At 33.7% G+C, this 23,094-nt stretch overlaps 2 protein-coding genes across 4 annotated transcripts in view; one reads left to right on the top strand and one right to left on the bottom strand.

Annotated features, from left to right (window-relative positions):
* The window catches only part of LOC144956745 (zinc finger protein 704-like), a 38,327-nt gene extending 37,829 nt beyond the window's left edge, over positions 1-498 (bottom strand). For both annotated transcript variants that reach the window (XM_078887424.1, XM_078887425.1), the window contains exon 1: positions 1-498. This exon is cut by the window's left edge and continues 1,035 nt beyond it. The gene's annotated coding sequence lies outside the window, so the exon portion shown is untranslated.
* A 4-nt stretch (positions 499-502) lies between these two features.
* On the top strand, positions 503-22,570 carry LOC144956744 (protein cereblon-like). 2 transcript variants are annotated; one of them, XR_013642005.1, is made up of 7 exons: positions 507-659; positions 5,717-5,863; positions 7,022-7,077; positions 14,556-14,635; positions 15,554-15,639; positions 16,762-17,936; positions 18,183-19,665. XR_013642005.1 is itself a non-coding variant. In XM_078887423.1 (6 exons), exons 1-6 carry the CDS (start codon positions 530-532, stop codon positions 16,803-16,805), a joined length of 543 nt encoding a protein of 180 aa, XP_078743549.1. In that variant the 5' UTR covers positions 503-529; the 3' UTR covers positions 16,806-22,570. The 2 variants fall into 2 exon arrangements, 1 of the variants encoding a protein (XP_078743549.1); XM_078887423.1 differs by having other exon boundaries at positions 503-659; positions 16,762-22,570.
* The last annotated feature ends 524 nt before the right edge of the window (positions 22,571-23,094 follow it).

Below are 23,094 nucleotides of genomic sequence, written 5' to 3'. Positions count from 1 at the left end.
CATGGTTACCATTTTAAGGCCGATCAGCTGAGACTTGAGGTGTTTGTGTCAATGCTGACATCACTTTTATTCCCTTGTATAACCCATATCTTTACACCCATCTAAAATCAAACCCGTGTTTTACAGAATATTTTTTTCATAGCTTAACTTGTTTAATAATATTCTTTATCTGTAATTCGTAAACTATCTTCTTACGGAGATAGACAATGCTACATTTGTGCGATAAAATGTAAATATTTTTGGGTATGTCGAAGAGAAGGAACAGCCATTATGTTAATTAGGGGTATGTCCGCCTGTGGTGAAATTGGCATTGGGAATTTTAAAATGCTTTCAAATTATAGTTTGGATGGTCTTTGAAGCTTGGAGATTGGTGAAAAATGAAATTATTAACCAGGAATGCAACATACTAATGTAAATTACTCCAAACAAGAATTTCAGAAGTAGGTCATCTATTCGATCATGAGTTGTAAACATATCCCATGTAGCAACAGAAACGTTAGGAGGAAGTTGTTAACTGCTGGCTCTCAAAATGGCTGCGCCCATGTTTGCTTTCCAAAACATCTTTAGCGTAGATCGCCAATTTTGGTTCCTTCTTACTTCCACCTTATGCACACTTTTTCTCCTTGACGGAAATTGTCACCAAACAGTGACAGGGGATGGTATGATGATTTGTTTATTGCATCCTTAAACTCTCCTTGTCAATAATAGCAAGATTTCTTGTCGTAGATAGTCGTAATAATAATAATAATAATAATAATAATAATAATAATAATAATAATAATAATAATAATAATAATAATAATAATAGAATATAAATATAAGAATGAATAAGTATAAAGTAAGTAATAGATAGTAATAAGTAATAATAATAAGTTATAAGGGTATGAGTAATAACTTAGTAAGAGAAGAGTGACTAGAGTCAGACAAGTGACTATACTATAGACACTCTCTACAACTTTTATTTTCCTTCTATTCATCATCACTCAACCCCCGCCCCCATCATCGTCCTCCTCGCCTGCTCAACTTCAACCTCCCAATTTTCAATCTTCCTCACCCCCAGTCATGCCCCCCCCCCCACCCTTCCCAGAATTTATAATTATAAGAATAGACAATTACAAATAAACGATATCTTTTCCTCTGTATTATTATTAATTTTTTTTTTTTTGTAGTCCGATGCCTGATAAATAAATTTGGCGTTGTCGTGTTGCATTTGGTAGCCGCCGTTCATTTATTTTAATTTCCATTTGCACCGGCTTTAGCTGTAGATAATCATTGACATCATCGTCATGTCATGTATGGGAATTACAGATTCGATCAACTCTAAATTCTAAACATCTATGGGTTAACAGCAACGGGGCCAACATTTTACTCTCTGATCCTTTTTACAAGTTTGCTAGATAGACTTTATGTAAAATAGCAAACATTAAGACTTTTAGAGACAAGAAGAAGAAATAAGTTATAGAGAATACCAATGAATAAAATATATTTTAAAGCGAAGATGCCAAGCCCAACCTTTTCATACCAAACAGCATCAATTAAAGTAAAGCTACGTTTTGGAATTTGGCACTTAAGTTGTAATGTACTAGTGTTGTAAAATGCTCACATCTCCTATGTGTGCCTTGCTTATCAAATTCTAGTTACTTTAACTTTAGGAAATTCCTGTTCCATTTTTAAAAAATCCGACGTGATTGGTGATAGTGACGAGCACTTATTTGCAGGTCCATTAATCCAATTCATTATCGACTCGTTGTTGTTATGGAAGTCTCAAAAAATGAAGTCAAATATTGTCCATCACAACAATGTTAAACTAGGCCCATAATTGAGTTCAGATGTCAGACCTGCATATAAGTACATATCGGATATAGACCAATGTTTTCTGGTTAAGTTGGTGTTGAAACCAGGAAAGAGTGAAGTAGTTGTGTCATCCATAAAGTTGCAGCCATTTCGCTTGTTTCGTTCCCAATCTTTTTTTCTAAGCACCATTTGGGTTTGAAACAAAAAAGATTCTGTTTTCATTCAGTAACACGGTTTTCTAGAGTTGATTTTGGTGCTGACTACATGTTGTTTTTGGACAGGTGTAGAGGGGCATTTACACTCATTATCGGCAACCAATTTGTTGACGTTATTCTCCACCTATGAAATTGTTCTCATACTCATTCTCATGTCATCATTTACTAGAGTGTCAATTTTATTGGCATGTAAGAAGTGGGACCATACAGGCTCACATTGTTCTGCTGCACTCTAAGCAGAGAGAGAGCAAAGGAGGCTGTTTTTAATTTATCTGCAGATGCTCTCCAAGATGATCGATTAACTCAAATTAACAACTTCGGAAAAACAATCAAGTTAAAAGGCTTAAATCTAAACATAGGATTTAAAAGGGTAATGGAGCAACATATAATCCAAAGACATACCAAGTATTCTAATTTTACATCAATAGATTTATTTCACATAGAACATCCAGCCAATGTCTTTTTAATTCTGGTCTTTGTTGCCCATAAGTCCTGGCACATTTTGACACTGGAAAAATTAACCCAAATACCTAGGTTTCAATACCTTGTAACACACCAGAATAAGTCAATGTGTCATTGATATAGTCAACCTTGAGATCTTTTCCTGAGGAATTGCCTAATTAGACATTCTGAGCATCTTGCTTCCAACGCCATTGTCCAAGCGCCGTCCCATATATGTTCAATTGGGTTCAAGTCTGGCGAGTGTGAAGGCCTGTCCAAACCATCCACTTTTTAAAAACTTATAAAAGTATTTTCTTTAACTATTAGAAACTTGATATAGAATCATATTATGCGCTTGGCGTATTTAATTTATTTTTGGCCCAATAATTGAATTAGAATGTGTACGATCGACATCTGGAGATTGTGAGCTATTTTTTTCAAGGAGGAAAATTTATGAGATTCTGAAGTGTTACAATCCCTGGTCTTGCAAGGATTATATAAATAAGTCTTAACACACCTTTAGGATTACTGTCATAGCTGGGGAATGGATTAAGAAAGGAATAAGTATGAACAACAGATAGACAAATATTCCACTCTTAACAAACTGCAGGCGCTAAACTGACACTGGGTCAGTGCCTGCTTTGATATTGGAACCTAGGATACATGAAATATACATTAAACAAGCTTGCAATTGGATTCAATAGTCTGATGTCATGCCGCCCGGCAACAGTGGCCATCTTGGTTCTAAACAAAGAAAATCATTACTTTTTATTTTTCATGCTGGCTAGAACTTTTCTTATGTCATGTGATCAGAATGTGTAAAAGTCAAAACATGATAAAATTTATGGGGGTTTTTTCCTCTGGATATGCTTTTATGCTCGCCGGAGAAATATTTCATACGGTCGTCCGCCATTGTTCCGATAGTTTAGAGCCAGTGTTACTAAGTTACCATGCGTCATTAGGAAGGAAGTGACGTTACGACTGTTGAAGAGTATTAATTCAACAATTAACACTGATGTGACACCACAGAAACTTTCAATTCTTAAGTTAGACCTGTAAATTCTCAGTCAATTAACTGAAATCAGTCAATTCGTCAAATTCAAATATTTTAAAAAAGGGAAGAAAGAATTGAATAAAGAAAGAATTCATGAATCGTAGTCGAATGACTGTAAAGTTAATTAGGAATGTTCCACAGCGCTACGCATAGCTCATTGGCCGTTTATATTAACGATGGATATATTGCCAAGGCTAAGCAACGCTTTTTAGAATTGCCGTGTCTGAACACACCCCAGTGTATTTTCACACAGCCTTCGTGAAATTATTTTTTCACTTTCCAAACCTGTCGAAGCCAATTTTAACTGAGCCGCCGAGCGATAAATTTCACTGTTTCGTCTAAGCCAAAATTGACCACATTTACTTGAAGGACAGGAAAAGTATGAAAAAGAAAAATTCGAACACTGGAAGTTCGTTATGTAGACACCTTCAAATCGAAAGTTCTATGATTGCTACAAGCTCATTTCGATTGCCTCATGTTGTAAACAAACTGGTTGACCGTTTCTAAGTTTCTTCACTGATTGGATACCTAATTATAAGGAACAATGGTAATTAGCCTAATTAATTCCCGCACAAATTAGTTTTCTGCCATTGCTTTGCTCAAGTGAGCTTGCTGTTTACCTTCCATTTTGATTCTTTGGATTTTACCGCTACGACGAATTACGAAGAAGAGTTTCAGTTTCAGTCAATTTTTATAGAGCTCATTTACAGGTCTATTAAGTGTCCTAGTATTTTAATGATCAATATGTATATATCAATAATTTAATTTTTGCAACTAATATTTCTATATTTAAGATATTTTTTTCTGGTAAAAAATATCCTGATTTTTTTTTTCATATAAAAATCCCGATGTTTTGAAGTCTAATCGTGCTTTAATCATCTTATTACTGGCACAAAGGGGTGACATGAATGTGCGACAATGCAGTCTAGTGGTATGACACTCGCATAATTGAATCCTTGGAAAAGGTTCTTTACCCCCATTCTCTCACCGTACTCAGGTGTAACATGAGTACCTGGTCATTTACAGCATTATTTTTGTCCGAAAAATTGTAATATTGCATTATAGGCGTCATCACCCGTCCTATATGTTGAATGTTGCTGTTGACCAGGGACCCCTTGTAAAGCGCTTTGAGCCCATTTAGTGGATATTGCGCTATATAAAGCTCAATTTAAATTTCAATTTAATGAATGGAATCATGAATTTAAGTGTGTACTGTATTACTTCAAGGAGTTTCATTTTGTTATTCAAGGATTCTTCCTTTGTCGAAAATGTGAAGTCTAATCATGCTTTAATCATCGTATTACTGGCTAAAGGGGTGACATGAATGGAATCATGAATATAAGTGTGTACTGTATTACTTCAATGAGTTTCATTTTGTTATTCAAGGATTCTTCCTTTGTCGAAAATGTGAAGTCTAATCATGCTTTAATCATCGTATTACTGGCTAAAGGGGTGACATGAATGGAATCATGAATATAAGTGTGTACTGTATTACTTCAATGAGTTTCATTTTGTTATTCAAGGATTCTTCCTTTGTCGAAAATGTGAAGTCTAATCATGCTTTAATCATCGTATTACTGGCTAAAGGGGTGACATGAATGGAATCATGAATATAAGTGTGTGTACTGTATTACTTCAATGAGTTTCATTTTGTTATTCAAGGATTCTTCCTTTGTCGAAAATGTGAAGTCTAATCATGCTTTAATCATCGTATTACTGGCTAAAGGGGTGACATGAATGGAATCATGAATATAAGTGTGTACTGTATTACTTCAATGAGTTTCATTTTGTTATTCAAGGATTCTTCCTTTGTCGAAAATGTGAAGTCTAATCATGCTTTAATCATCGTATTACTGGCTAAAGGGGTGACATGAATGTAATCATGAATATAAGTGTGTGTACTGTATTACTTCAATGAGTTTCATTTTGTTATTCAAGGATTCTTCCTTTGTCGAAAATGTGAAGTCTAATCATGCTTTAATCATCGTATTACTGGCTAAAGGGGTGACATGAATGGAATCATGAATATAAGTGTGTACTGTATTACTTCAATGAGTTTCATTTTGTTATTCAAGGATTCTTCCTTTGTCGAAAATGTGAAGTCTAATCATGCTTTAATCATCGTATTACTGGCTAAAGGGGTGACATGAATGGAATCATGAATATAAGTGTGTACTGTATTACTTCAATGTATTTCATTTTGTTATTCAAGGATTCTTCCTTTGTCGAAAATGCGGCGTTGAAGTTGGCAAATCTTCAGACCTTCTGGTGCTGCCCACCAGTAATGCACTGGGACGGAGAAATGACACTCTGGCTGACAAACACAACATTTACATTCAGCTGCTACAGAATCCACACGGTGAGGGAATTGTTATTGTAGCTCTTATTTATTAGTAGTTAACACCATCACTCTCTCTCTCCCTCCCCCCCCCCCCCTCTCTCTCTCTCTCTCTCTCTCTCTCTCTCTCTCTCTCTCTCTCTCTCTCCTCTCTCTCTCCCCTCTCTATCTCTCTCTCTCTGTCTCTCTCTCTCTCTCCCGCTCTCCTCTCTCTCTCTCTCTCTCTCTCTCTCTCTCTCTCTCTCTCTCTCTCTCTCTCTCTCTCTCTCTCTCTCTCTCTCTCTCTCTCTCTCTGTCTGTCTTTCTCTCATCACTGTATATTCCAAACCTGCCCAAAGTTAACAACAACAAGAGAGGATTTTAGGACTGGTATAACTCTTCTGTAGACTAAACTATATTGGGGCCCCTGTTTTTTGTTTGTTTTTTTTTTTGGAGATTTTTTTTGTTGTTGGTGTTTTGGGTTTTTTCTTTGTTGTTGTTTGTCTTTTTTTTTCTTTTCACAGACCCCTCTAATAACCTAGCTGTTACTCTGAAAATGAATCCAACACAAAATACATTTTATGTTGATTAACATTCTATCCTATAAAGATAATGAGCAATCGTATCTGTCTCTTTAACACCAGATAAACTCCAATTTCTTGAGCTTTAAGGCTAGGAAAGACTACTTCGACTTTTGAGTCGACACAAAATAGTAGACAATAAACTTTATTATTATTATTATTATTATTATTATTATTATTATTAGTAGTAGTAGTAGTAGTAGTAGTAGTAGTAGTAGTAGTAGTAGTAGTAGTAGTAGTAGTAGTAGTAGTAGCAGCAGCAGCAGCAGCAGCAGCAGCAGCAGTAGTTAGTAGTTAGTAGTAGTAGTAGTAGTAGTAGTAGTAGTACAAGATCTACTCTTTTCAAAACACTAATAATATACTACAATATACTACAAACAGGATTTCTATTTGTTTCTTTTTGTTAACAATGTTTTTCAACTCAAGCAGGACAACTGTCTGTGTCCAGCATCTTCTTTCTTAATAGCTCCATAATATTTGAAGATTATGATCCTATAAGATTGTCTTGATTTGGGTTGTTTTTGTTTTTTTAATGTGTGTTTTTGTTTTTTTTTTTGTTTTGTTTTTTTGGAATATTCACATGTGTCTTTACTTTGTTTTATTGAATCACTTTATTCAGGAATCAAGTTTGAAGTGATCACAACAAGTACGGCTACAGTAGAGAAAGCTAACGATGTAAGTCAAAACTTAAACATCTCTTGTTTTTATTGAATAGTCCTCATGAGTCGATTCTGACCACCGGAGATAAAGATTGATTTTAGATATGAATTGCAAGGTTCAGTAAGAACTCTTGACCATGGATGCTCAAAAGGATGACTACAGTACACACATCGTTATTTCATACCCATAATACTGAATTCATCTGGGCAAGTCTTTGACCTCCCAAGGTTAACGCTATGTCTTCCATTATTCCCCTTTATTATTATTATTATTATTATTATTATTATTATTATTATTATTATTATTATTATTATTATTATTATTATTATTATTATTATTATTATTATTATTATTATGATTATTACTATCATTATCATTATTATTATTATTATTATTATTATTATCATTATCATTATTATTATTATTATTATTATTATTATTATTATTATTATTATTCCCCCTTTATCTGTTTTCCCTTTCCACATTGCTCTCGTCTTTGCTCTGATTTGTCATTGCTAGTTTGTTTCCTGGTCCTAGCAGGGATGCTTTGCAGAGAGGGAGGCAATTAAAGATATGGAGAGATTTTAATTTTTTTTTCATATAAATCATCTCTCTGATATGTACTATTTTCCTTTGTTGGTTTTGAATCTATACTTTGTACATATTTGAGTGTATTCTTCATAGCAGGATCTTTTGCCTGTGCCTGGACGGGGCTTTTATTTTATGTCAAAATAGGCACATTGACAGATATGCCTTGGAATCTTCTTTTCCTTATTTTATTCAGTACCCTTTGTCTTACTTTTGTCTTTAGTGCTTTAACTTCAGATCTGGAAACGTTCCCTCATCATCCTCTGTTTTTAATGGCGCTGAAGTGACCTTAAAGTGTCGCAATCACCCTAAAATCCCGTAAAAACAAAACAAAAAGAAATGTAAATGCAGAACTGTCTTCTTTTGAAACAGCTACCAATGCAGTGTGAGGGAGTTGTAAGAGGTTTCCAAACTTATACTTCCCATTTATTCCTGATATTTAAAAAAATATATATTATGCCATTCCGCCATGGCTTCATAAGATATTGTCGCCTGGGCATTCCACCAAGGAATATAGATAACTCATCCAACAAGATGTCAGGAATCACCCATGTTGTCCTAGTGAGCAAATTGGGGTTAATTATCTTATATTATTCCTGATATAAGTATAAGGCTTACATCAATGGTATAGAGCTGAGCCCTAAGTTATTCACATTCAATGCTTCTCTCAGATAGAGGCCACACAACACACTATAGATAGTGTGTGCTTGGCTGAGAAGCCCACAACATTGCCGTCTGGAAGTATAACGGACCAACACACAAAACTATGTGTATCCTTGAACGTTTATAGTCTGGTTAATTATTAATACAGTTTTGTGAGATTTACTCATAAACGCGGATGGCAAAAAACAATAACAAAGGCCTGGGTGATGTCATCTTCGTTCTATCTATTAGCCACTCCCACGCCTCGTTCTGAAAAAAGTCCGCGAAATTAAAGGGGAGGCAAGAGAAAATCAGCTGATCGTTAAAATAGTAACAGAAAATAAAGTGGAGGTGCTCGGCAATGAATGCAAGAAAGACATTTAAAACGCCGTAAAAATGTTTAAAAATCACTTAATGTTATACGAGTAATTACCATCCATAACAACCTGTCAAATTCACATATGTAAGATGCCAAGCCAAAATTAATAATAAAATAATAAAGAACACGATTGACCGTTGACTACACATGCATACGAGTACCAGAAATATTTTGTAAACAATGTAACACAATATAATGTGTAAGTTTCAAAGCAAATGCAACCACAAATAACATCAAAGAACAATGTGGGACTACTGTTTTAATTTCATAAAACCAAACGCATATTTTCTGCCCCCGATATTGAACGTGTAGTTAGTATGTATCGTACAAACAACATTCGTTTAGACAGGTAGTCGGGATTCTAGCGCCAGTTTTATTTGGGCAACCGTGATTGGGATTTCACTCAATGCACTTATTATTATTATTATTATTATTATTATTATTATTATTATTATTATTATTATTATTATTATTATTATTATTATTATTATTATTATTATTATTATTATTATTATTATTATTATTATTATTATTATTATTATTATATAATAATATTAATAATAATAATAATAATAATAATAATAATAATAATAATAATAATAATAATAATAATAAGCAGTTGAAAGCAGTCTTTGGTGTATAAGTGCATATGTACATTATTTCTTATAATAAATGCTTCAAAACAAAACAAAACAAAACTAAAAAAATAAAAATAAAGAATAAATGAATAAAAATATCTATTTGGGCATTTACTTACATTAAAAGTCTTGAAAATCACAATCACAATCCATGAAAATTAAATATCCCATAATCCGAAGAAGACATGAATTTAATCCAAAATCCAACACAGGAATGTATTTTAATAGGAGACAGATATCCTATTAAAACTATAGCATTACTTGCAAACAACAATACCCCACTCTGCGTTTAACGGGCTTGTGGCCGTCACATTGTAAATTGTGACCGCATTAGGGTAATCGGTGTCCTAAAGACTGACATACTGACATACAATCAATGAGAACTATAAAGAATCCATTCTAGAATTCAACTACAAACTGAAAAGCATGATAAATATCACTCTATCAAATAATTTTCTTTGCACAGGTTCACTCACACTCTCCTTTATTGCAAAACATTGATAAGTGAGAAAAAGTTTGTATTTCAATTATAAACTTAATCACATAATCTAAATGATGGAGAATAAAAACAGCTAATTATAAAAAATTTCACAGATCAAGTTATCTATTTGAACTCCGCATATTTAGCTTAATTACTCAATGACCATAAATTTTTTAAAACTGCATTGTTTCATTTAAACAAGACCATGACGCTTATGCCTGGACCGGGTATTCACAACTTCTGCATTTGCATTCCACTTTCGAATCGAATTAATCTCTATCTTATCCGTTTATTTGCAAAGTTTCTGCACTTTATAAATAAGACCATAACGCTTATGTCTGGACCGGGTATTCACAACTTCTGCATTTGCATTCCACTTTCGAATCGAATTAATCTCTATCTTATCCGTTTATTTGCAAAGTTTCTGCACTTTATAAATAAGACCATAACGCTTATGTCTGGACCGGGTATTCACAACTTCTGCATTTGCATTCCACTTTCGAATCGAATTAATCTCTATCTTATCCGTTTATTTGCAAAGTTTCTGCACTTTATAAATAAGACCATAACGCTTATGTCTGGACTGGGTATTCGCAAATTTTCCTATTGTGTTCCACTTTTCGAATCGAAATAACATCTAGTCTATCCGTTTATTTGCAAAGTTTCTGCATTTTATAAATAAGACCATAACGCTTATGTCTGGACCGGGCATTCGCAAATTCTGCTTATGTGTTCCACTTTTCGAATCGAATTAATCTCTATTTTATCCGTTTATTTGCAAAGTTTCTGCACTTTATAAATAAGACCATGACGCTTATGCCTGGACCGGGTATTCACAACTTCTGCATTTGCATTCCACTTTCGAATCGAATTAATCTCTATCTTATCCGTTTATTTGCAAAGTTTCTGCACTTTATAAATAAGACCATAACGCTTATGTCTGGACCGGGCATTTGCAAATTCTGCTTATGTGTTCCACTTTTCGAATCGAATTAATTTCTATTTTATCCGTTTATTTGCAAAGTTTCTGCACTTTATAAATAAGACCATAACGCTTATGTCTGGACTGGGTATTCGCAAATTTTCCTATTGCGTTCCACTTTTCGAATCGAAATAACATCTAGTCTATCCGTTTATTTGCAAAGTTTCTGCACTTTATAAATAAGACCATAACAATTATGTCTGGACCGGGCATTCGCAAATTCTGCTTATGTGTTCCACTTTTCGAATCGAATTAATCTCTATTTTATCCGTTTATTTGCAAAGTTTCTGCACTTTATAAATAAGACCATAACGCTTATGTCTGGACTGGGTATTCGCAAATTTTCCTATTGTGTTCCACTTTTCGAATCGAAATAACATCTAGTCTATCCGTTTATTTGGAAAGTTTCTGCACTTTATAAATAAGACCATAACGCTTATGTCTGGACCGGGCATTCGCAAATTCTGCTTATGTGTTCCACTTTTCGAATCGAATTAATCTCTATTTTATCCGTTTATTTGCAAAGTTTCTGCATTTTATAAATAAGACCACGACACTTATGTGTTAGATTGTTCGCAAATTCTGCCTTTGTGTACCACTGTTCGATTAGAATTAATCTCTATTTTATCCGTTTATTTGAAAAGATTCTGCACTTTATAAATAAGACCATGACGCTTATGTCTGGACTGGGTATTCGCCAATTTTCCTATTGTGTTCCACTTTTCGAATTGAAATAACATCTAGTCTATCCGTTTATTTGCAAAGTTTCTACACTTTATAAATAAGACCATAACGCTTATGTCTGGACCGGGCATTCGCAAATTCTGCTTATGTGTTCCACTTTTCGAATCGAATTAATCTCTATTTTATCCGTTTATTTGCAAAGATTCTGCACTTTATAAATAAGACCATAACGCTTATGTCTGGACTGGGTATTCGCAAATTTTCCTATTGTGTTCCACTTTTCGAATCGAAATAACATCTAGTCTATCCGTTTATTTGCAAAGTTTCTGCATTTTATAAATAAGACCACGACACTTATGTGTTAGATTGTTCGCAAATTCTGCCTTTGTGTTCCACTGTTCGATTAGAATTAATCTCTATTTTATCCGTTTATTTGAAAAGATTCTGCATTTTATAAATAATAATAATTGTTCAAAATTTTACCTCACACCCGATATTACAAGTACAAGTGAGCCAGGTGATGAAGATTGTCAAACAGTGTGACAGATGAAATAGGAAGAGAGAGAGAGAGAGAGAGAGAGAGAGAGAGAGAGAGAGAGAGAGAGAGAGAGAGAGAGAGAGAGAGAGAGAGGATGAGAGAGAGATTCGTTTTTTGTTCAAAATTTCTCTCTCTCTCTCTCTCTCATATTGCACAAGGTTGTACTATTTTACTATTTATCAAGAACAGCCAAGGTGGCAACCCAGTCTCTGTATAAACTAAGCAAGATGGCAACAGGGACCTCGCTCCTTATCCAATGCCGAAGCTTTAATTTGAGTCAAACGGTTTGGTTAAAAAAAACACCCAAAATAAGTTCGTGTGTGATGGAAGTTGAAGTCGGCTTATTATAAAATCGTTTATGGTCTGTTTGGATTACCCTTTTTAAATAGAAAAGGTGAATATAACATAAACTTGAAGAATAGGCAAGCTAAATGAAAATTAAATTGACTGATTAAATGAGTACGCGAGGCTGAGTTGCGAACGACTACTGGGTTCCGACATTCCGATCCCAGTGTCATTCATGTTCACCGTACCGTGTTACTGTCTACACACTACACTGCATTGTTAGTGACTGGTCATGTCTTTTTTGTTTGTATGTTTTACGCAAGCTTAATAAAAATTAAATTGACTGATTAAATGAATACGTGAGGCAGAGTTGCGAACGACTCATGGGTTCTGACATTCCGACCCCAATGTCAGTGTCAGTCATGTTCACCGTACTGTGTTACTGTCTACACACTACACGGCATTGTTAGTGACTGGTCATGCCTTTTTTGTTTGTATGTTTCTTTTAATATGGGTCAATTTACAAAGAATAATAATAGAAATGTTCAAAACAAAAACTAGATTCACTATTACGTGCCTGTAATGAAGTGCTTTCCACAAACCGTGAGCGAGAATGATGGTGGAGGTAATGGCAACCATGTGGGTTTGTTATTGCTTCCTGCCTCCGTCAACCCACGCATCCAGTTGCGTAACCCACGCTGAATCTGACCAATACCATGTTATATCATCATTGGAGGAGATCCTTCCATCTCTGACATGGTACAGTGGAATCCAGATAAAGCCAACACCACCTGACCAGAAAAGCTTGGTTTGACTTTATCCATTGTCAAAGGGAACCCACTCAAATAAAGAAGAGAAAATGTGTGACCAACAAGGGGTGTTGACTTTAAGCAGAAGTTGACTTTAAGAGTGTTTACTATATAAGGATTCCACTGTACTTGAGTGAAGAGTACAAAATTTAAAGGTCTCTGACTCTGATAGGTGTTGACTAAAAGCAGAAGTTGACTTTAAGAGTGTTGACTGTCTATGGATTCCACTGAAGAGTACAAAATCAAAGGTCTCTGACTCTGATAAATGTTGACTTCAAGCAGAAATTGACTTTAAGAGTGTTGACTGTCTATGGATTCCACTGTACTTGAAGGAAAAGTACAAAATCAAAGGTCTCTGACTCTGATAAACGTTGACTTAAAGCAGAAGTTGACTTTAAAAGAGTGTTGGCTTTATGATGATTCCACTGTACTTGAATGAAGAGCACAAAATCAAAGGTCTCTGACTTTGATAGATGTTGACTTAAAGCAGAAGTTGACTTTAAGAGTGTTGACTGTCTAAGGATTTCACTGTACTTGAATGAAGAGAACAAAATCAAAGGTCTGTGGCTCTGATAGATGTTGACTAAAAGCAGAAGTTGACTTTAAGAGTGTTGACTGTCTAAGGATTTCACTGTACTTGAATGAAGAGAACAAAATCAAAGGTCTGTGGCTCTGATAGATGTTGACTAAAAGCAGAAGTTGACTTTAAGAGTGTTGACTGTCTAAGGATTTCACTGTACTTGAATGAAGAGAACAAAATCAAAGGTCTGTGGCTCTGATAGATGTTGACTAAAAGCAGAAGTTGACTTTAAGAGTGTTGACTGTCTAAGGATTTCACTGTACTTGAATGAAGAGAACAAAATCAAAGGTCTGTGGCTCTGATAGATGTTGACTTAAAGCAGAAGTTGACTTTAAGAGTGTTGGCTTCATGAGGATTCCACTGTACTTGAATGAAGAGCACAATAATAATAATAATAATAATAATAATAATAATAATAATAATAATAATAATAATAATAATAATAATAATAATAATAATAATAATAATAATAATAATAATAATAATAATAATAATAATAATAATAATAATAATAATCCAAAATGGAAATTTTTGTACAGACGTATAAAATGCCGACAATGATACATACATCAATAAAATATACATAAATAAATGTGGTAAAGTAAAACTTGGTTATAGGTATAGTGTAATAATATTTTAAGCTGTGAGAATAATTACATAGTATAAATTTCAAGGGACATACAGATTATATAATGGTAAAGATATAGATATCTAGTAATGTGTATATTTGTTGATGCCAACATATAAGAAAAAAAAATCCAAGGTCTGTGGATTGAAAACAACAACAAATAACAAGATGAGGAAAGAAAAGTGTCAACCTTGAAATTTGACGTTGGTCTTTTTGGAATATATTATTATTTGAAATGGTATTCCCTCTTTCTATTCAGAAATATGCTGCGGATTCCTGGTTCCCAGGCTACGTATGGAGTCTTATATTTTGTCCCCGTTGTGGAGCACACCTGGGATGGTGAAGAACTTTTATACATATTATATCACAAATACCTTACTATCTTTTATTCATTTTTTTTTAGAAGGAGGGGTGGGGGTTGTTAAAAGTTTTAGTCATCATAGTAAGACCTTTTACTATGGGAGTCTTTGCTGTTAATATGAAACATTTTTATTAACTAAACATTGATTGATGCAGGCTTACATTTGTTTTGGGGTTTTTTTTTGGAAAAATGAAAATGGCATCAGAAAGCTGCCGACTTCGTGTTGTTTGTTGTTTTATTGTTATTATTATTATTATTATTATTATTATTATCATCATCATCATCATCATCATCATCATCATCATCATCATCATCATCATCATCATCATTATATTCATATTATATATTATTATCATCATCATCCTCTCTCCATCATCATCATCATCATCATCATCATCATCATCATCATCATCATTATCATCATCATTATTATTATTATTATTATTATCATCATCATTATTATATTATCATTATTATTATTATTATTATTATTATTATTATTATTATTATTATTATTATTATTATTATTATTATTATTATTATTATTATTATTATTATCATTATTATTATTATTATTATATTATTATTATTATTATATTATTATTATTATTATATATTATTAATCATTATTATTATTATATTATTATTATTATTATTATTATTATTATTATTATTATTATTATTATTATTATTATTTATTATTATTATCACCATATCATTATTATTATTATTATATTATTATTATTATTATTATTATTATTATTATTATTATTATTATTATTATTATCATAGCCATCATCATCATTATAATTATTATTGTTTTTTTGGGGGGGTTTTTTTGTTGGGTTTTTTTTTTTTTTTGGCTTAATCACATGGGTATCATTTTTCCTTTCCAGGTGGTTTGATGCAATGACAGACTCTTTGGAGTTCAAGGTCACCAGCTTTGTGGGATTTATCCTGGAGAAGATTATTCATGAGGATGGTATGTACAATGAGATTGAATAAACGTTAGTGTCAGCTGTGGGTGGGACTCATCTTGACCCTTGGTTTGCGTTTGTTGTCTCGTATATCAGTCTTATTTTATCCATACCTTTCATATGGTGGTTTACGTGTCCTTTTTATGGAATGAGATCTCTAAATCTTGCCAAGGACCGATCTGGGGTCTTTTGCTGAAAGGGTAGCAGTCGAATGGGAAGATTTTTTTTATCTGTGGGTTATTATTTTTTTGTTTATTTTATATCTTCTGTGTGGACAGAATCTACAAGTTATGTTTTGTCAACCTGTACACTTGTGTTTTTGATTATTATGCAGAATAAGATTGAGTGATTCCTTATTTTTTAAAAACAAACAAACATACAAACAAACAAAAAAAAACCCTTCTTATTTTATGTCATACAAATTCTACCTGGTTACTTGTTCTTGGTATGTTGCAGGTCAAATAAAAGTTACAAATAACGAGAAATTTTACAAAAATAATGAAAAGTTACTCAATGTTTACGACATTTAGCACACCAGTCATGGGCACAAGTGTGCAGATAAACCAAACATTACTATTTTCCAGTTTTATTCTTGTTATTTGTACTGCTTTTGTTATGGTGGAAGGGAGACAACCTAAATAAGGCATACAACTTCATTAGTTATGTATGAGTAACTTCCCTTTTTGCTTTTCTTGTAATTCTACTTGCCAAGTCAAGATTTTGTTCTAATTAACAGGGGGGGGGGGGGGGGGGGGGGGGGGGGGGGGGTTCCGGCTAGTACACATTTTTTCAAAATCTTACTCATATTGCCTCTCCATTGTACACACTTTTTCAAAATCCTTAACAATGCCACTACCACATTATCTCATTCGTCTGTAGTGTTTCATTCATCCTGTTTTGTTGATAAAGGGGAAAAACCTGAAATGTCCATTTTATTTGTTTTCGTGTATTAAATTGAAGCTTACATTCAATTTCACATTTTTATTTATTACTGGATATGTAACATTTTACTCTAATAAACCGCAATTTATTCTCCTCTTCTTTTTTTTTTTTTTTGTCATTTTTTAAAGAAAAGAAAATAATTCTTTTGTTCCTCCTCTTCCCCCTCCCCCTATTATTTATTACAGAAGAGAGCAACTTGATAGCTGTTCCAAAGTCCTACATGAGCTGACACCAGAAGTGGTGATGAATGACATCATCATCCTATCCACTGTTGTTAAATTATCTCAAAATAAGATATTGTCATTCATAACTTGAAGCGTTTAAGTTGAAACAGATGAAGGAAAATACAGATTAATCTTAGATAAAGGGGTATGATTATTAGTACAGATCCATTTGATGTGAATCTGAGCTTCTTTGAATTGGGAATGCAATTTGTAATGTTCATCATCATCATCATTGCCTTTTTACCCTGGGTCAGGCTATAGACCACAGACAAACAGTTTCCATCCTTCTCTATCCTGAGCTAACTTTTTTTATCGTGTTCCATATCTTATCACTTCTCTGTATATCAGCTTCTCTAATTCTTCTCCATGTTCCTCGTGGCCTTCCACTTGATCTTCTGCTCTGATGGTTCCAGTCCAATACTTTCTTTGTTATAGTGGAGTCATTCTTTCTAAGGGTGTATTCAATCCACCTCCATCGTTTTCTTCCTATTTCCTCTCCCACTGGTTTCTGCTGTGTTCTTTTCCATACTTCTTCATTTTTAAATCTATCCATCCATTTTATTCTGTAATGTTAATACTCTTCAACAGTCGTAACGTCACTTCCTTTCTAATGACGCATGGTAACTTAGTAACACTGGCTCTAAACTATCGGACAATGGCGGACGCCCATATGAAATATTTCTCAGGCGAGCATAAAAGCGTATCCAGAGGAAAAAAAACATAAATTTTATCATGTTTTGACTTTTACACATTCTGACCACAAGGCATATGAATAGTTCTCGCCAGCATGAAGAATATAAAGTAATGATTTTCTTTGTTTAGAACCAAGATGGCCGCCGTTGTCAGGCGGCGTGACATCAGACTACTGAATCCAATTAAGGGATAACCTGTGAGATGTATGAGAGTAGTTCATACTCCTGGATACAATTTTGAGTGAGATTTGTTGGGATAACTTCAAAGTACGACGAAATAAGGCCACAACAAAATTCATTCAATAAATTGTATGTCTATGTGATCGAGTGATATGACTCCCGCCTTCGGATTGAAAGGTCCTGGGTTCGAGACCAACACTGAGCGGTGCATAGTGGTGTCTTTGAAAAAGGCTCTTTACTCACATTTTCTCACCGTACTCAGTTGTAAAGTGAGTACCTGGTTGTTAACAGTGATGTCTCTGTCCTCAAAAGACTGAAATATGGCCTAACAGGCATCGTATCTGTCCTCCATGTTAAGTGTTGTTGTTGGCTAGGGACTCCTTGTAAAACGCTTTTAACATGTTGAGTGGATATTGTGATATATAATTGCTCGTTTTTTGTTTTTTTCATTTCCTGCATTATTGAGTGTCATAAAAATTGTCGAACAGAGACAATGCTGTTAACAGCCAGGTACTCATTCTACACCTGAGTACCGTGAGAGAATGTGAGTAAGGACTCAACTATGCACCGATCAGGCATGACTCGAACCTCTTGACCTTCCAGTCCAAAGGCGAGTGTGACACCACAAAATCACATAGCTGTTTCATCACCAATACTAAGCACATCTTTCTGTATTTTCCTTCATCTGCTATTGTAAATAATGTTGATAATGATCTTCTTTACCATTTTGTGCCAGAATGTTTTCTTTCAATTTTGAGGGCATTGATGGGGGGATACAGGGAAATGTTATTTATTTATATTATATACACGTTGAAATCTTGGGTCATTGATGATTGATGGTGCAATACATACATAAATGTTGTTTGTCTGGGTGGGTACTTACTGTGTCTTCTATCCCCCTATATCTGTTTTCCAACTTTCTTTCTTTCTTTGTCTTGGAATGAGATTACTTAGTTTTTTCCTGGCCCTGGTCGGATTCCCTGGCTGAGAGGGCAACATTCAAAAATATAGTTAGTCTTTGGCGAGATGAAATTTTTTTCATTGAAAATCATCTCTTTGTTATGCACTGTATTATGATTAGTTTACATATTTGTAAACGTTTCAGTGTATTCCTCTTCGTTGGGACCTGTGCTTGTGTCTGGATGAGACTTTTAGATGATCTCAAACTAAGTACTTTGATAGTGAACTCTTGGAATCTACACATGTTTCCCATTTTCCCTTTGTCTTATCTTTTCTTGGGTGCTTTAATTGTAATTCTAGAACTTATAACTATCCCGTTTTCTTTCTTTTTACTGGTGCTGTTATGACCTTAATGTGTCGTAAGTGCCGTAAAACCCTTAAAAACAAAAAAACAAATGTTGTTTGTAAATCTCAAACTTACAATTCTTGAAATCCCATGATTCCTAATTGTAACCCGCCATCTCAAAACAGTATTATGTCACGAGCAGGGTTGATACCGTCAAATGGGATGACTTCGCCTATGTTGATTATATAGACAAATTAAATAATACATTTTTAGTTTTTGTGACAGTGATTTCTTTTGATTAAAAAATTCAGTGATTTCTTTTGATTAAAAAGATCAAGTCCTCCAACAAGGGAAATGACTGCAACAGGTCTGACAATGCTAAATATGTTCCAACTCAGTTGAGTCAACGTTTCCCCTTAAGGCCAAGTAATCCCATTTGACAATACTCAATTTTTGAATTTATTTGCAAAAAAATGTGTGAGATTTGGGGTAAGTTTGAATGACTTATTGGGGATAATAAAAGATAAATTTTCTTGAAATGGTAGAGATTAAAGTCTCACATTTCTTATTATTTTCTTTTTGAAGTCACTGTTTGACATCTTGGTAATACAGGCACCATGCAAAAAATGTTGCTGTTAGAAGCTCAAAAAAAAAAATAATAATAACATTAGTCAAATTGAGTGAAGCATTATTTGTGTCAGTGCATGACATAATCAGTCGTAAGGTGAAAATTTTGGATTTTCATTTTTTTTTTTTTTTTGCATTTTCTGAAAGAATTTGCTCCCCAGACCATTTTAATCTTTATTTGAAGTAAATCGGGTGATTTTTCATGATGTTATGGTCAGATGTATGTGAAAGGTAGGCTATCCAGCAACTTTTCTCAAATTTCATACTTTTTCAACTGGACTAGCTGTAAAAAATCTTTTGAAGTGAAATTAAGCTTTGATATTTCCGGAAGATGTACAAAAAGGGTTGATTTAATCATTTATGACAAGAACTCATTTTTGATATAAAAATTGACCTTCTAACTAAACTTGGCAATATCTCAGTTCAAACCTTTTCACCATCCGACTGATTATGTCATTCACTGTAACATTTTATTTATTCACAACGTTATGCTCTTATCTCTTGATCATCTCTAACGTTTCATTCATCGTGTTTTGTTGACAAAGTGGAAACATGAATCGTCATAAATCATCTGTCTTTGTTAAATTCAATTGAAGTTTCCATTCCATTTGACTATTGTAATTTATACAACCAGACCTGCCAACTTGAAAATAAAAAAATTCGTAATTTTTAGGAGATAAAAAATTGTGGTTGCTGTAGTTACCTTTTAAAATCAACAATTTACCCTCATGAGGATTTAATAAAACTTTGAAATCCTTAAAATGATGGAGATGGCATACAGGCATCAACTTTCATGTTCAGTCAATAAGTTTTAATGACTTTGGGATGCTCATGAAGTTATGAAATTTTTGCTGAAATTTCGTAATTTTAAGATTTTTTTTCGTAATAAAATAGTAGATAGGTCTGTTATAGAGACATAATACGGTTTTGAGATGGTGTGTTATATTTTAAACATAACGCAAGCCATATTACACACCCCGGATCATGAAGAAGCCTTATGTTTTATAACAGCTTATGCTTAATACTGTTCTGGATAGGTGGGACACAAGTGCAAAATTCTCACCATGCATAAAAAAAAAAAAAACATATCCACTAAACGGGCTCAAAGCACTTTTACAAGGGGTCCCCAAGCCAACAGCAACATGTAACATGTAGGATGAGACATGATGCCTGTTAGGCAATATTACAATTTTTTTCATGACAAAGATAATGTTAAAGGTCAGGGACTCATTTTACACCTGAGTATGGTGAGAGAATGTGAGTAAAGAGCCTTTTCCAAGGACTGGACTCGATTATACACCGCTCAGAGCTGGACTCGAACCCTGGACCTTCTGATAGGAAGGCGAGTGTCATATCATCAGATTACTTAGTCACAAATGACTATGCACGAACAATAAGACCATGGTTGCACTGCTTTTGTTGTCCACTACTTAAATTGTTGACATGAGAATATGTAAAATGTTATCCACTGTATTATATAGAGAGATATTTTACATTGAATCAATATATACATATGTTATAATATACCAGGTTCTCGTCAGTCATCCAATGTTTGTTTTTTTCGGCTGACATCTGCTTTAGATCATTGTGATATTTTGAAACAGGGATTTCGGATTTCATGAACAAAACAGTAATCTTGATAGATGGCCATATATATCTGGTTCTTAAGTAAAATATTTAAGTAATGTATGTGTTTTTACTGTTTTTGTGGTTGGCTGAAGAAGGGTTTTGGGCCCAAGGCGTTCATTGTTTGGTATTTAATTTTATTTTTTTTGAAGCTGTTATATTCAATTTTGTTTTTAAACCAAAAGGTTGACATTTTTTCACCGTCTATCCATTAAAAAAAAAGTTTATATTGATCTTTTGGATTTTTAAATAAATTATGATGTGATGCATTTATATTTTAATACATTTTATTTATTATTTAGTTTTAGCTTTGTTTTGTTTCATTGAAATACTATTATTGAAGACATTTTATTTAGCCAGTTAACTCTACAAAAATCTCTGTTTAAAATTTTGGCCAGGAAACTTGTCCTACAAATGTCGATCGATTTAAATAAATCCTCATCTTGGCAAAAACTTTCACACCTGGGACTTCGCAAAGTTCCAGGTCCTGGGTGGGGTTCCTGACCTCCCATAGTGGGCAGGGAGGTATTTACTGTGTCTTCTATCCCCCTATATCTTTTTTTCAACTTGCTTTCTGTCTTTGTCTTGGAATGAGATTACTTGGTTTTGCCCTGGCTGAGTCTGAGAGTGAAACAGTCAAATATATAGTTAGTTTTGGGAGATGATATTTTTTTCCTTGTAAATCATCTCTCTGTTATGTATTGTTATTATTTTATTTTTAACATGTGATTTGTAAATATTTGAGTGTATTCCTCTTAGTGTGATCTTGTGCTGGTGTCTGGGTGAGACTTTTAGGTGATCTCAAACTTAGTACTTTGATAGTGTGCTCTTGGAATCTACATCTGAAACTTAGTACTTTGATAGTGTGCTCTTGGAATCTACATCTGTTTCTTATTTGTACCAATTCCTCTTTATCTTACCTTTTCTTGGGAGCTTTAATTAGTAGCTCTAGAACTTTTTATTATCCCTTTTTCTTCCTTTTTACTGGCGCTGATATGACCTAAATGTGTTGCAAGCGCCGTTAGACCCTTAAAAACAAACAAACAAAAATTCCAAATTCGAGAGTCTTTGCCAAGTTGAGGGTTATTTAATTTGATCTATTTTGACGGATGAGTTTTCTGACTAAATTTTTCCAGAGTAACCAGCTAACTGTTCAATGGTCAAATACTACTTGGGCCTGTGCGAGAGTACTGTCTACTTTATTTAGTCATTTATGATTATGATCTTCATCTTCATTGTAATTGTCGTCATCATCATGATCATTTCCATCACCATTTGAATCAACCAAATGTCATCACATTATTTGCCATTATAAATATGTCTATCTGCCAATTTAAGAGTATATTTGAATAATTTGAAAAGAAAATGTTGTTAAATAAACTGTTGACAAAAGAACAAAGACTTTCCATTTTTCTTTCTTCTTCAACCTTTGATTGCGCTAGGCTTGACTAAAAAGTCTTGACGCATATTAGATAGATATTTCCGATTGTATTAAACACACCAGTGTGCATTTTAGATCAAAATATGCGCTATTTATTCTTCCATTATATCACCGAGTTTAATTTAGCTGCTATTCCTTGTTTTTAAATTATCTCATTTGAAAGAACCCCTATCCAAAATGTTGGTTGAAGAAATCACTCAAGAGTGGAGGCCCACTTGTACTCGTTCATACCATCGACATTAAGACAGTGGAATAGTCTCACATCTCCAATGAAAGACAAATACTGTTACTGTCCATAGAATCTTCAAAATTTGAAATTACAGAAAATGAATTATGTAATTGATTTCCATATTGCAGAGAGATGTGCACTCGTAAACAATATTACAAATTTATTATTTTTTGGCAGAGAATGCATTAAGGACCAGGTAATCATTTTACAGCTCAGTAATGTGAGAGAATGTGAGTTTGCGCCTCTCAGAGCG

Source organism: Berghia stephanieae, chromosome 11 (genome assembly GCF_034508935.2).
Source record: "Berghia stephanieae isolate SIO BIC M18660-M18661 chromosome 11, UCSD_Bste_1.3, whole genome shotgun sequence".
In the NCBI taxonomy this organism is placed as follows: domain Eukaryota; kingdom Metazoa; phylum Mollusca; class Gastropoda; order Nudibranchia; family Aeolidiidae; genus Berghia; species Berghia stephanieae.
The sequence above is the reverse complement of the archived record's forward strand: the minus strand, read 5'-3'. Positions and strand labels throughout refer to the sequence as shown.